The sequence below is a fragment of the Lissotriton vulgaris genome, chromosome 7, assembly GCF_964263255.1.
Source record: "Lissotriton vulgaris chromosome 7, aLisVul1.2, whole genome shotgun sequence".
Taxonomy (NCBI): Eukaryota; Metazoa; Chordata; class Amphibia; order Caudata; family Salamandridae; genus Lissotriton; species Lissotriton vulgaris.
The window spans coordinates 134,940,341-134,953,417 of NC_141695.1; the positions used below are offsets into that span (position 1 = coordinate 134,940,341).

The 13,077-nt window shown below is 47.5% G+C and overlaps 1 protein-coding gene across 3 annotated transcripts in view; it reads right to left on the reverse strand.

Moving 5' to 3' along the window:
* LOC147701006 (phospholipase A2 inhibitor and Ly6/PLAUR domain-containing protein-like) overlaps positions 1-13,077 on the reverse strand; it is a 268,517-nt gene that overhangs the window by 139,353 nt on the left and 116,087 nt on the right. Inside the window, exon 1 of one of the 3 annotated variants that reach the window (XM_086929827.1) lies at positions 1,374-1,529. The exons of the other annotated variants lie outside the window; for them this stretch is intronic. Coding sequence (XP_086785953.1) covers positions 1,374-1,425 — 52 coding nt within the window. The 5' untranslated portion in view covers positions 1,426-1,529. Of the gene's footprint in view, positions 1-1,373; positions 1,530-13,077 lie in introns of those variants that run through there. 3 annotated transcript variants of the gene reach the window in all.

A 13,077-nucleotide genomic window follows, 5' to 3' on the forward strand; every position in this document is an offset into this window, starting at 1 on the left:
GTGGAGCAGAGAGGATACAGGCTGCAAAGATACAGAGTGAGTGGTCACTTGACCTTCAGCCAGGATAGCAGAGATGAATACAGGTTAGAGAGAGGGAGGGGACACTTCACCTTCAGCCAGAAGACAAGTCTGTAGAGGAGAGGGGTTGCACGTGATAGAGGGATGAAGCTTCACCTTTGGGCAGCAGGGTCGGGGATACTGGATATATAGAGAGCGAGACTTATATTCAGCCTGGAGAGCAGGGAGGATAAAGATCACAGAATGAGAAAGACTCGTCTTCAGCCTTTAGAGCAGAAGGAGGTGCATGTGATAGAAAGAAGACACCTCACCTGCGGCCAGCAGAGCCGTCAAGATTCAGGTTACATAGAGAGAGAGGGTCATCTTCAGCCTGTAAAGCAGAGAGGACAAAGGTGTATATATATATGTGTATATATATATATATATATATATATATATATATCTATATATATATATAGATATATATATATATATATATATATATACTTGAGACTAAGAGCGAGAGAGACTACAGCATGTAGAACAGAGAGGATACAGGTTATAGAGAGAGAGAGAGACTCATCTTCAGCCTTTAGAGCAAATCGGGTGCGCATGATAGAGAGGAGATGCCTCCCCCTCAGCCAGCAGTACAGAGAGTTGTAGAGAGAGAGAGAGACTCATCCTCACCATAGAAAGGATGCAGCTTAAAAACAGAGACTCATGTTCAGCTGGGAGAAGAGAGGGGAGCACGTGATAGAGAGATGAAACCTCACCTTCAGTCAGCAGAACTGAGAGGATACAAGTTAAAGAGAGAGAGAGAATGAGTCATCTTCAGCCTGTAGAGCAGAGAGGATACAGTTTATAGAGCGAGAAAACGAGAGACTCATCTTCAGCCTGTGCAGCAGAGGGGGTGCACGTGATAGAGAGGAGATGCCTCGATTTCAGTCATCAGCGCAGAGATGATGCAAGTTATAGAGAGAGAGAGAGACTCATCTTCAGCCTGTAGAGCTGAGAGGATACATGTTATATATAGAGAGAGGGTGTCATCTTCAGCCTGTAGAGCAGAGAGGATACAGGTGATATATATAGAGAGGAGATGCCTCGCCTTCAATCAGCAGCGCAGAGATGATGCAAGTTATAGAGAGAGAGAGAGAGAGACTCCTCTTCAGCCTGTAGAGCTGAGAGGATATAGGAGAGAGAGAGAGAGAGAGAGAAGAGAGAGAGAGAGAGAGAGAGAGAGAGAGAGAGAGAGAGAGAGAGAGAGAGACTTGTGTACAGCATGTGGAGCAAAGAGAAAAAATGTTATGGAGAGAGAGGGACTTATATTCAGCCTGTAGAGAAGACGGGGTGCACATGATAGGGAGACGACGCCTCACCTTCAGCCAGCAGCGCAGACAGGATACAGGTGACAGCTAGAGTGACCCTCATGTTACAGGAGAAAAGGTGGAGCTGAGTGCGTCTGGGTTTTGATCATCTGGTACCTAGAGTGTGGCGAGGGCCCTTGGAGTGGAAGTATATAGTGTGAGTTGCACAGGGGGCGGGGCTTGCATCCAATATTTTATATATTTAGAACGTTTAACCACAGGATTCAGTTATTAGTATTTGGGGGTAGTTCGCTTTTAGAAAAAGCATGTTTGGTTTTGGGCGTGACTAGATGTGTCAGTTTCGTTTATTCAGAAGAGCAGCAGGTTATAACATGCTGCCAGCCTCTGTTGCTGCAGCTGCGATCAGGAAGTATCTAAAAACAACCGGGCCCTCAGCTAAGAAGCAGGCAGGCTTGAGGTTCCGTGACAATTGTAAGTGGTGTCTTCGACTCGCACAAATATGGTCGAGGCTGGTATCTATGAACCGCAAATGACGGGTTTAGTGGGAGTACGCAGTTTCGCTGTGTTAACCTAAACCGTTCGTCTGTTACGTGGGTTTTTCTATCTGTACCCACGGGTTCCATCTTAGATACGGCATCCATTTTGTCTCTTGCCCTCAAGTAGCCAGCGAACGGACGTTGTCCGCTCCGCGACCCTGGGATTCCCAAGATATGTACGGAAGACACATGTCCTTTGAGAGTGTCTTTATGACGAGGGGGATGATACTGTAAGGCAAATGGCCCCGCTCGAGGCTCATCTTGCCATGCTGGTTTATTGTCTCAGCCGTGCATCTCATTAGGCACGTCCCTTTGATGCCTGTAGCTCGTGTTTCCCGATACCTCCCCTTTTACACCCTTTCCGACTTCCCACTGTCTCCATCTTCCTCTACACCTGTTCTTGTTCCTTCTTCGATTTGTTTTACTGCTGATTGGAATGTACTAATGGTGGGAAGATGGGTTTTTACGGTTGGGAACCGCCAAATGTTTCCGCACTTATGTTCCGGAACTCGAATGTATCAAAGTGACCAAAGCGACCCCTCTTGGGGATAATAGTGGGAACCAAGCCATAAACCTTTGTGTACCATGTAAACCTATGGGCGAATTGTGTATAAAAGGAGCGATCCACAGAACCAATTTGAAGCAGTCTCCACAAGTAGCATGCGTTGTACTTGCCGTGACTTCTGTGTTCCCTGCAGTAAATAAAGCTCGAATCTTTGACGTCGAAGGAAGTGTCCCGTGTCTCTGTCACTCGTACGCCGGAGCAGGTTACCCACGAAGGTTTCAGGTGTTGTTCCCTGGCACCGCTGGGTCTTAAATAACCCAGTCCTTCAGTTGGCGCCCAACGTGGGGCTGCATCAGTGGTACCGGTCCAAGCCCGACGATCGTGAGGAACTTCGTTTGAAATCTCCGAGGGAAGGTGCACTCCGCTTCATCGATCCTGTTGTCGAAATAAGTGGCCCGAAGACTTTTCCCGCGAAGATTCCCGCCTCCTGACGGCTGCGACGGACTGCTGCCCTGACTGTAGACCTGTTTTGGCGCCTGGCGTAGACCTTGGTATAGCGAGACGATTGACGGGCCTTCCTGGTGACGCCATCGATCTTTGAGTTAAGTATTTGTGGGTCGCTCCCAGAGTTCTTGGTTGTGGTTACTTAGTTGTTGCATGGTTCCATTGCATTTGTGGTTCTTGGTACTTTGTTGTGATATTTGACGACTGCAGACGCCAAAAATCGAGGGTTTTTGCTCTTTGCTGGGACTTGGTAAATCCCGTAACGCTTGAAGTTTGTGAAACTCGGCCAGTGTGCAAGATGCCTGGTCGCAGTACTTTGTTTCGTTGTTTCAGACGTTGTGGTACGGATTCCCGACTGGAGGACTCGTGTCCGATACCTCCGGTTGGAACTCCCACTTATGAGCTCTACAGCAAACACGGGCTAGGCCCGATTACTTTTAATGATTATTGGATTCGGTATACTAAGAAGGATGGTGTCCTTAGTTGGCCACCTCATGGTAGCTTTGAGACTCCGATCTTAGATAATCTAGAGGCTAAATTATTTGTGAAAAAGTCAAGGCCGGCCATGTTTGATGCCTTTCGGTTGTGGCGTAAAGAAGCCCGACAGACAGACTAAACGTAATCAGAGAGATGGTGTCGCTACCATAGTAAAGAAAGCAGAGCAGTTTCAGCGTGACAAGGAGGTTAAGGAAAAGGAAGTGTTTGATAGGCTACTGCGTATGTCCATAGATAAATGCTATCCTGCTTTGCCTTCGGAGTCGGATGAGAAGGAAGAATCAGTTGAGGATCCTTTAATGTCTTATCTTCTGAAGTCGCCACCTCCGTATGTGCAGGGTACCGCTGCTCCAGTGGTTCCCCCTGTACCTGTTCCTCCACCTATTCCTCAGCCTGTTCCTCAACCTGTACCCGTTCTTCCAACTGTTCCTGCTCCTTTGCCTGTTGCTATCCCTACTGCTCCTCCGCTTCCACATACTCCTGCTCCCGCTACTGCTCCTGCTCTGTTAACTCCTGCTGTTGCTTCTGTCTCTACTCCTTCGCTTGTTAGTCCTGTGTCCTATACTTCCCCCTCTACTCGTAGCCGTACTTCTCCTCTTGCGGCTAGCTTCTTTCATTCTCTCGGACCTGTTCTTGGGTCCGCTGGTTCAGATGGTCCTCAGAGACGTAGTCAGCTTCCTGGTAACAGGGAACGCGCTTCGCTATATAATATGGCGATGGGTTGGATGACACATCCTCTTAGAAATCCACCACATGTTGTACTCGATACGTTCTGTCAATTTAATATACCAACCCAAAGATTTGTGTTCGAAGAAATGTGTAAGGTCCTTCGTGATCAGATATCGGCTGATGCACCTGACGAGGTGCTGTCCGCTTTGTCTGATCTACAGCTTCAGTTCTCGAATGGACTGATAGTGGATACTAACGTTCGACGTGCGGTTGAGCGGTTGTTATCTTTTCGTCCCACTCCTATACCTCAAGCCCTGTTTGTTGAAGATGTTGAAGGACAGTTAGATGCGTCTGGTCAGTTTCCTATGCGGGAAGTTCCACCAGTATGGATGCCAGGCGATCCCGCTGCTAATCCCATTGTTCCACCCTATTTCCAGAGAGTATGGATACATCTCCCATGGAAACGCTCGGAAGTGTTACAGGTGAAGCAATCTTTGCCTGACCCTCGCAAAAATCCTGCAGGGTATTATAAAGAGTTATCACAGCTCGTAGATGCTACGATAATGAATCTTGCCGATATTGATATGCTGTTTGGCAATGTAGTACCGCAACCGGTCTGGGCTAAGATTCGTCAAGAAAACCATCCTAATGAATTGGGCGGTGATTGGGCTGCCATTATAGCGGCTGATGGGTTGCAAACTGGTGGTGCTAAACCGGAGCAGTTGATTACTGCTCTCCCTCAGAGAATAATTACACTAATGAAAACTCTTATGCCGGCTATGAGGGTGAATTGGGACAAATTGTCAGCTTGTAAGCAGAAAAAGGACGAGAGTGTCTCCGATTTCTTTACAAGATTTGAGGAGGCATTCATTGATCACAGCGGTCAGGATATGGGCACTGAGGGTGGTCAACGGTTGTTCGTGGATAAATTTGTCTCTAACTTGTTGCCTGACTTGGGCAGTAAGTTGAAAAATTCTGAAAGTGCGTGGGCCATTTCTACTTCGGCTCAAATATTGGCTACAGCACAGTATTATGAGAACAGAGAGAAAGAAGAGAACGACCGTGCTGATAAAAAGATGAAAGAACTTAAAACTAAAGTGTTGTTACAACAAGCATATCCTCCGCGATCGAATCCAAATGCTTCACAACAGAATAGATCGCAGTTGCAATCTAATCGATCACAATCTAGAAATGACTCCCCATCTCAAAGATCTTCGTTAGGGTACAATCAGTGTGCCTATTGTAGACAGGAGGGTCATATAAAATTCAATTGTCCTGTTTTGAACGATCGTAATAGTGGTAATTCATGTAGAGGAGGCCGTGGTGGTTCGCAACAGACATCACGCGGTAGGGGTCGTGGTGTTCAGAATGACCGTGCAGATAATCGATTAAATTCTAATAACTGTTTCGATCAACGTGGATCATCGCAAGGACGATCTGCGCAGTACAATGTAGACGATTACTACGTCGATCAGGGAACTGACGACAGTAATTACTAGGATAGCCATGGACAAGGAGAGGGAGTGGTATCAGTTCCGGTAGATCAGAGAGGGCCTTACGTCGCAGTTGCTACATCGGGCGTCGTTGAGCCTTTTCTGTTGGACACTGGTGCAGCGAAAAGTTCCATAATGCATTCCAAACTCCCTGGCGCACCTTTGTCTGGCTTAACAAATGTTTCCGTTGGATTCTCTGGCGCCCCCGTTAGCAATACAGTTTCGCGCCCTTTGCCTCTTACGATTGGGCCACGTGAGCTTGAAGCTCCGTTGATTTTGACTACTGGTTGTGGTGAAAATCTCTTGGGTCTGGATTTGCTAAAACGTTTGTATACAACTTTGTATTGTTCTCCTGCGGGAGTAAAGCTTACGTTAGGCGAGAGGGTTGTCTCTCCTATGTACTTGTCTCTCGATAAGCTTCCACCGGAATTGAGTTCTCTTCCTGCATCTTTGTGGGCAACAGGTCCCAATGATGTGGGCCTGCTTGACATCTCACCCTATGTTGTTCAGTTAAAATCAAATGTGCGATTGCCACGTATTCCCCAGTATCGTATCTCTCTTGATAGTGAACGAGCACTGTTAGCTATCATCTATGATTTGATTGAAAAAGATGTTATTGAAGAAACTCGGGGAAACGTGTGCAACAGCCCTGTACTGCCTATCCTAAAACGTACTGATCCTTCGAAGCCGCCTGTTTATCGTTTTGTTATTGACTTACGGGAGGTGAATAAAATTGTGATTCCTCAGTTTCCCGTTGTGCCTGACATCACGGCGCTACTGACTCTGATTCCAGCATCTGCGTCTTGGTTTTCGGTGATCGATCTGAAGAATGCGTTCTTCAGCATCCCGATTGCGGAAGAGAGCAGAGACCTTTTCGGTTTCTCTCTTGGTGGACGCAGCTTCCGGTTTAAACGCGCTCCTCAAGGCTACTGTGAGAGTCCATCGATTTACAGTCAAGCCTTGAAGGGTCAGCTGGATGCTTTTACGTTGCCGGCTGGTGCGGCCTTGATCCAATACATCGATGACTTATTGGTAGCTGCGGATACTCAGGACATTTGCAAAATTGCTACGGTGTCGTTGCTGCAACATCTCTGTGACTTACATCACAAGGTGTCACCTTCTAAACTCCAATATTGTTGTCAAGAAGTAACCTATCTAGGTCACTTATTGTCAAAGGAGGGAAGGCGGTTGACCCCAGAGAGAATTGCAGCGATTGCACGAATGGCTGTGCCAACAACACAAAGAGATGTGCGTGCCTTTCTAGGTATCACGTCGTACTGCAGGCAATGGATTCCAAATTTTTCATTGCTAGCGAAACCATTGGTGGCTCTTACGTGCAAGGACGTTTCAACTCCTTTACCATGGACGGAAGAATGTCAGAAAAGTTTTTCTGAACTGCGTGACTCATTGTGCTCGGCTCCTGTGTTAGGTACTCCTGATTACAGTAAGCCATTCACATTATATGTTCACGAGAGGGAAGGTTGTGCTTTGAGTGTCTTAACGCAACCTTTTGGTGGTAAGCAGCGTCCATGTGCATATTTTTCCTCGACCTTGGACCCGGTAGCTAGAGCATTGCCGAGTTGTTTGAGAGCGACAGCGGCAGCTGCGGTGTCCATCCGACAATCAGCAGGATTGGTCATGGATAATATGCTTACGGTGATGGTTCCGCATGCAGTCGACACTCTTTTAAATCGTACGAAAACTCAGCACTTGACAAGTGCGAGGTTGTCTGGATACGAGTTGACGCTGTTGGCAAGTCATATTCAGATAAAACGTTGTAATGTCCTGAACCCGGCAACCTTGTTACCCATTAGTACAGAGTCAGATGAAACAGCAGCCCATGACTGCTATTTGCGAACAGAGGAGGAAACAAAAGGTCGAGTGGACCTTAAAAACACTCCTTTAGAAGATCCAGATGGAACATTGTATGTAGATGGCTCGTGCTTTAAATTGCCGAATGGTGATGTGACCACTGCGTATGCCGTTGTAACTTTGAGTACTATTGTGGAAGCTGCAATTCATTCTAGACATTACCTCACATATTTTCAGTACCCCAGGACTTTCAGACCAGAACAGGTCAGTAGTTCATCCTAGTAGTTATAAACACATGATGACACTACTTCCACAAATGTAGTGCAGCGGCCACATCACATGACTTCACAGCATAAGACACACAATTTGGGCTCACGCTATAATCCACGAGACCCGCACCAGCTCACCTTAGCAGACAGACTCCATGCAATACCTCACTTAATTTCCGTAGCCCACCACTTTCACACCGGTAGGGGTGAATACTTCACTTCGCACCCCTCTATAGCACACCCTAAACACCCCAGAGAGGTTACAATGCCCTTTTTTCCCCTTACTCACTTCAATGGTATCACAAAATGGCGGCCAACACTTCCTAGTTGCAACCCCTCACAGCCAATCAGCAGCAAGCTCGTGCTCGTAAAGCCTCAGCCAATCAGAAGGCAGAATTCCAAAATATCAATATCTGTAAACTTCGATATTTCTCCAAAACTACTGAACGAATTTACACCAAATAAACAAAAGCGTGCTTTCTAGACCAAGACCCTTCTCCCTGCCAAATGTGGGGCAATTCCGTTCGCCCGTTCGGCCTTTAGTCTTGTCTAAAGTTTCCAATGTAAATTAACATAGAGAAAACACATTCTGGGACCCCCTTTTTTCTCAGCCCCCTCTTCACGAATCACCCCCAAACTTTTAACATAGGAGCTGATATTAACAAAGAATTAGCTTCGAAAATTTCGCGAAGATTCGTCAATCGGTGTCAAAGTTATTGGGAAAAGAATATTGCCATTTTCCTACGGTAACTAGGTCCTAACAAGAGCTACCTACTGGCGCCCCCGGGCGCAGATCAAAGCACCACTGTGTGATAACAGCACAGCGTGGGGAGAGAGGAGAAGCATTTGTCTGCGAGGGAGAATAAGGCGGTCTCAGCAAGGACACCATTTTCCACAGAAAGCTGCAGCGGAGTGAAGTCCAGGGGGCACAGTGACGGGACTGTGGAGCAGAGGGGGTAGAGGGTATAGAGAGATAGAGAGGCACTCATGTTCAGCATGTAGAACCTAGAGGATACAGGTGATATATTTCTAGAGAAAGACTCATCTGCAGCATGTAGAGCAGAGAGGATACAAGTTATAGAGAGAGAGAGGGTGTCATCTTCAGCCTGTAGAGCAGTGAGGATACAGGTTATAGAGCGAGAAAAAGAAAGACTCATCTTCAGCCTGTGTAGCAGAGGGGGTGCACGTGATAGAGAGGAGATGCCTCGCCTTCAGTCTGAAAGGCAGATATGATGCAAGTTATAGAGAGAGAGAGAGAGACGCATCTTCAGCCTATAGAGCTGAGAGGATATAGGTTAGAGAGAGAGTGAGAGAGAGTGAGAGAAGAGAGAAACTCATCTTCAGCCTGTAGAGCTGAGAGGACATAGGTTAGAGAGAGGAGAGAGAGAGAGAGAGAGAGAGAGAGAGAGAGCGAAGAGAGAAACTCAACTTCAGCCTGTAGAGCTGAAAGGATATAGGTTAGAGAGAGAGAGAGAGAAAGAGAGAGAGAGAGAGAGAGAGAGAGAGAGCGAGAGAGAGAGAGAGAGAGAGAGAGAAGAGAGAAACTCATCTTTAGCCTGTGGAGCAGAGAGGATACAGGCTGTAAAGGTCAGTGGTCACTTGACCTTCAGCCAGGATAGCAGAGATGGATACAGGTTAGAGAGAGGGAGGGGACACTTCACCTTCAGCCAGAAGACAAGTCTGTAGAGCAGAGGGGCTGCACGTGATAGAGCGATGAAGCTTCACCTTTGGGCAGCAGGGCCGGGGATACTGGATATATAGAGAGCGAGACTCATATTCAGCCTGGAGAGCAGGGAGGATAACGGTCACAGAATGAGAGAGACTCGTCTTCAGCCTTTAGAGCAGAAGGAGGTGCACGTGATAGAAAGAAGACGCCTCACCTGCGGCTAGCAGAGCCGCCAAGATTCAGGATACATAGAGAGAGAGGGTCATCTTCAGCCTGTAGAGCAGAGAGGATAAAGGTGTATATATATATATATATACTTGAGACAAAGAGCGAGAGAGACTACAGCATGTAGAACAAAGAGGATACAGGTTATAGAGAGAGAGAGAGACTAATCTTCAGCCTTTAGAGCAAATCGGGTGCGCGTGAGAGAGGAGATGCCCCCCCCTCAACCAGCAGTACAGAGAGTTGTAGAGAGAGAGACTCATCCTCAGCCTAGAGAGCTAAAAAACAGAGACTCATGTTCAACTGGGAGAAGAGAGGGGAGCACGTGATAGAGAGACGAAACCTCACCTTCAGTCAGCAGAGCTGAGAGGATACAAGTTATAGAGAGCGAGAGGGTGTCATCTTCAGCCTGTAGAGCTGAGAGAATATAGGTTAGAGAGAGAGTGAGAGAGAGAGAGAAGAGAGAAACTCATCTTCAGCCTGTAAAGCTGAGAGGACATAGGTGAGAGAGAGAGAGAGAGAGAGAGAGAGAGAGAGAGAGAGAGAGAAAGAGAGAGAGAGAGAGAGAGAGAGAGAGAGTGCGAAGAGAGAAACTCAACTTCAGCCTGTAGAGCTGAGAGGATATAGGTTAGAGAGAGAGTGAGAGAGAGAGAGAGAGAGAGAGAGAGAGAGAGTGCGAAGAGAGAAACTCAACTTCAGCCTGTAGAGCTGAGAGGATATAGGTTAGAGAGAGAGTGAGAGAGAGAGAGAGAGTGCGAAGAGAGAAACTCAACTTCATACTTTCTGATATGCCATGGCCTCGGAAATACATTCAGGACCCTCTCCCGTTTGTATAAAATGATATATTTTATCTAGATGGTTCGTCATTCCTGGCAATAACACTAAATAGTCTGAAGCTCGTCGTATAGGTAGCGATGCTAGCATCATGCGACCGTCTTTACCTGGTACTGGATCATATCTACAGTCTGTGAGATATTCTTTAAGTTTTTCAGTTGTTGCTGGCTTCGGAGTACGTTGCATTGCTAATTCCCTAACAGTCATTCGATGTACTGGTGGCGGGGTCTGAAAATGACCTCCTGCTGCACCTCCTGAAGCGTGACCGTCAGACTGACCGCCAGCCATCGTTGGCTGCGTCGTTACGGGCGGTAATGTAGCTCGTAAAGTATGTACAGTAGGTAGGCCCTGGGGGAAAGGATTCCCAGGTCCGACGACGGGACCAGTTGCAGAAGGAACAACAGGGGGAAGCGTAACATGGGAACGAGGGGGTGGTGTAACTTGAACAGCAGGTTGATCCGCCGGAGCGGGCAGATGTGCATTGCTAACGGGCGGTACGGGTATGCTAGTATATGCTGGAGCTACATCATCTAAATAGGAGGAAAGGAAAATGTCTGCTGCGGTCTTATGACGTAGTTTGGTTGGAACCAAGGGAGGGGGCAGATCTTTCGGGGGGGTTTCCGGGGTCGCCTTGGGCAGGCCCTCGGCCAGGACTGGATACAATCCTGTCACAATGGCATTACTCTGTCTGTCGTGTTGTTCCATTCTAACTCGTTCCCCTTCCTCCAATAGTTCTTTTTCTTTGGCTTTTTCAGAATCCTCTCTACTTTTCTCTGCTTTTCTGAGTGTTTTCTCTGTTCGTCTATGTGCTTCTTTACGCCATAATTCAATGGCATCTTTCTGTGACTGTCTGGCTTTCTTTTTCCACAACGCTTCTTCTACTCTCATGATGCACTCGGCATCCCATGTCCCTGTAACGGGCCATCTCTGATTCTCTGCCAAGTCCTTGGTGTAATCCACCCACAAGTCGAGAAATAATATGGCATCTAAGCCGTGCTTGTGGTACATAAAATGACCAGGAGTGTCCCTGGGTGGGATGGGAACAGCCTCCTCAAGTATCCCTTTTCTAGTTCCTATCTGACGTAATTTCGGGAATAAAGGCATTCTGTAACTCTTGACTATTTGATATTTGATACTTAATCGAACTTGGACACAACTATTACAATGAACACAGTAATGAAGATCAGACAATCACTCATACCACGACATTAAAATACATTTAAACATGTCAGAACGAACAATAACTGGATAACTGGATACTGGATATACTGCTAAACAGTACAGATACACTGCTAAAACAGTGCAGACCGGGTCTGTGTACCCAAACCCGTCTTGACCGGACACAAATTAATGCACCCGTCTAGATGCGTCCCCAGCAACGGTACTCACCGGGAAGCACGGAACGGAAGGCCTCGGAAACTCGACTGGACTGGACTGGACTGGACTGACGTCACTGCTTCTGCTGCGCACTACGCATGCACCTCGACTCTACTGGTGGGCCTCTCGATACCTCGGACACTGCTCTCTCGGCTGGGCTCTGGTCGGGATCCTCCGCACTCCTCACCGCCTCGTCTGGATGTCGGCCGCAGTCTCCGTCACCTCCGTAGGCCTGAGGGAGACACAGGAAATCCTGCAGATGCGCATGGGGTCCGTCACAGCTGTAGTCGGGGGCAGAGCCTGCGACGCATCTCCGGCGCGTGGGGTGGGGGAGGGGTCCCTATTCGGGTGCCAAATTATGTGGTAAATAAAGATTTACCGTATACTTAATTTCTATGCGGTATAAGTTCAATAAAATAGCTCAATCAAAATGAGAGGCAGAGTCCGTGGAGTCTGAGTTATAAGGGTTTTATTCCATGTAATGGAATGGTTCGAACCATGGTATCATGTTCCATCACCACGAAGGTTCAGGAAGGGATAGACAATGCTTTATTAACAGTGCACAATATATATAGTAAATGCATACAATGGTGATGGATACAGAAGGCGTAACAGCTGAAAGAAATGAGATAAGAACACATGTGCGTAACAGAAGGCGTGCACGAGGGCGTACACGGAGGTGTGTGCTAGAAACGTCACATGAAAGTGTCACAAGTGGGTGGATTCATAGAGGAATCCTGCAGTGTCAGCAGAAATATATGGCTGGATGCGCGCGCAGGCGACATGACGTGTGATTGACGTGGAACTGGAGGGTGAAGGGGACTTGACATTTAGCTCCAAAAGAGGAGACAGAAGCCTGGCGTGTCAGAACAACCTAAACCCAATCATATCTGATATCTTGTGTTTGAGGAACTGTATTATCTAGGAGGAAAGGTCTTTCGGGTAGAGGCTATTCTATACTGACTGCTAATGCGTGCATATGTGTCTACGTGTCTGCGTGTAATGCGAGGGGCCATGGGCCTACCATGGTAACTGGAGCAATGAATTTCTTGCACGGAGACAGAAAGGCCGGGCCCTTCGCTCTGCAGCTGGGGGGATGTTTACCTAAATCACTAGACAGGAATGTATTTTCGAGGAGCGGAGCAGATAACTTGAAGGCTAAATTGTCTTTGGCAGGCAAGCATGCCGAGCCGGGCACCGCTCGCCGCGTAGGGAGTAAGGCAAGGGTCACGGATGCAGATCCAGGCTGTAGCTTTCTGAGGCAGAAGGCAGAAAGGGCTCGATGGCAGAAATCAGGGCCTAACTCAACAGAGCCAAGAAAACGTGAAAGTGCACCATGTAAAGACGGTGGCACGGCATACTTAGGAATGGAA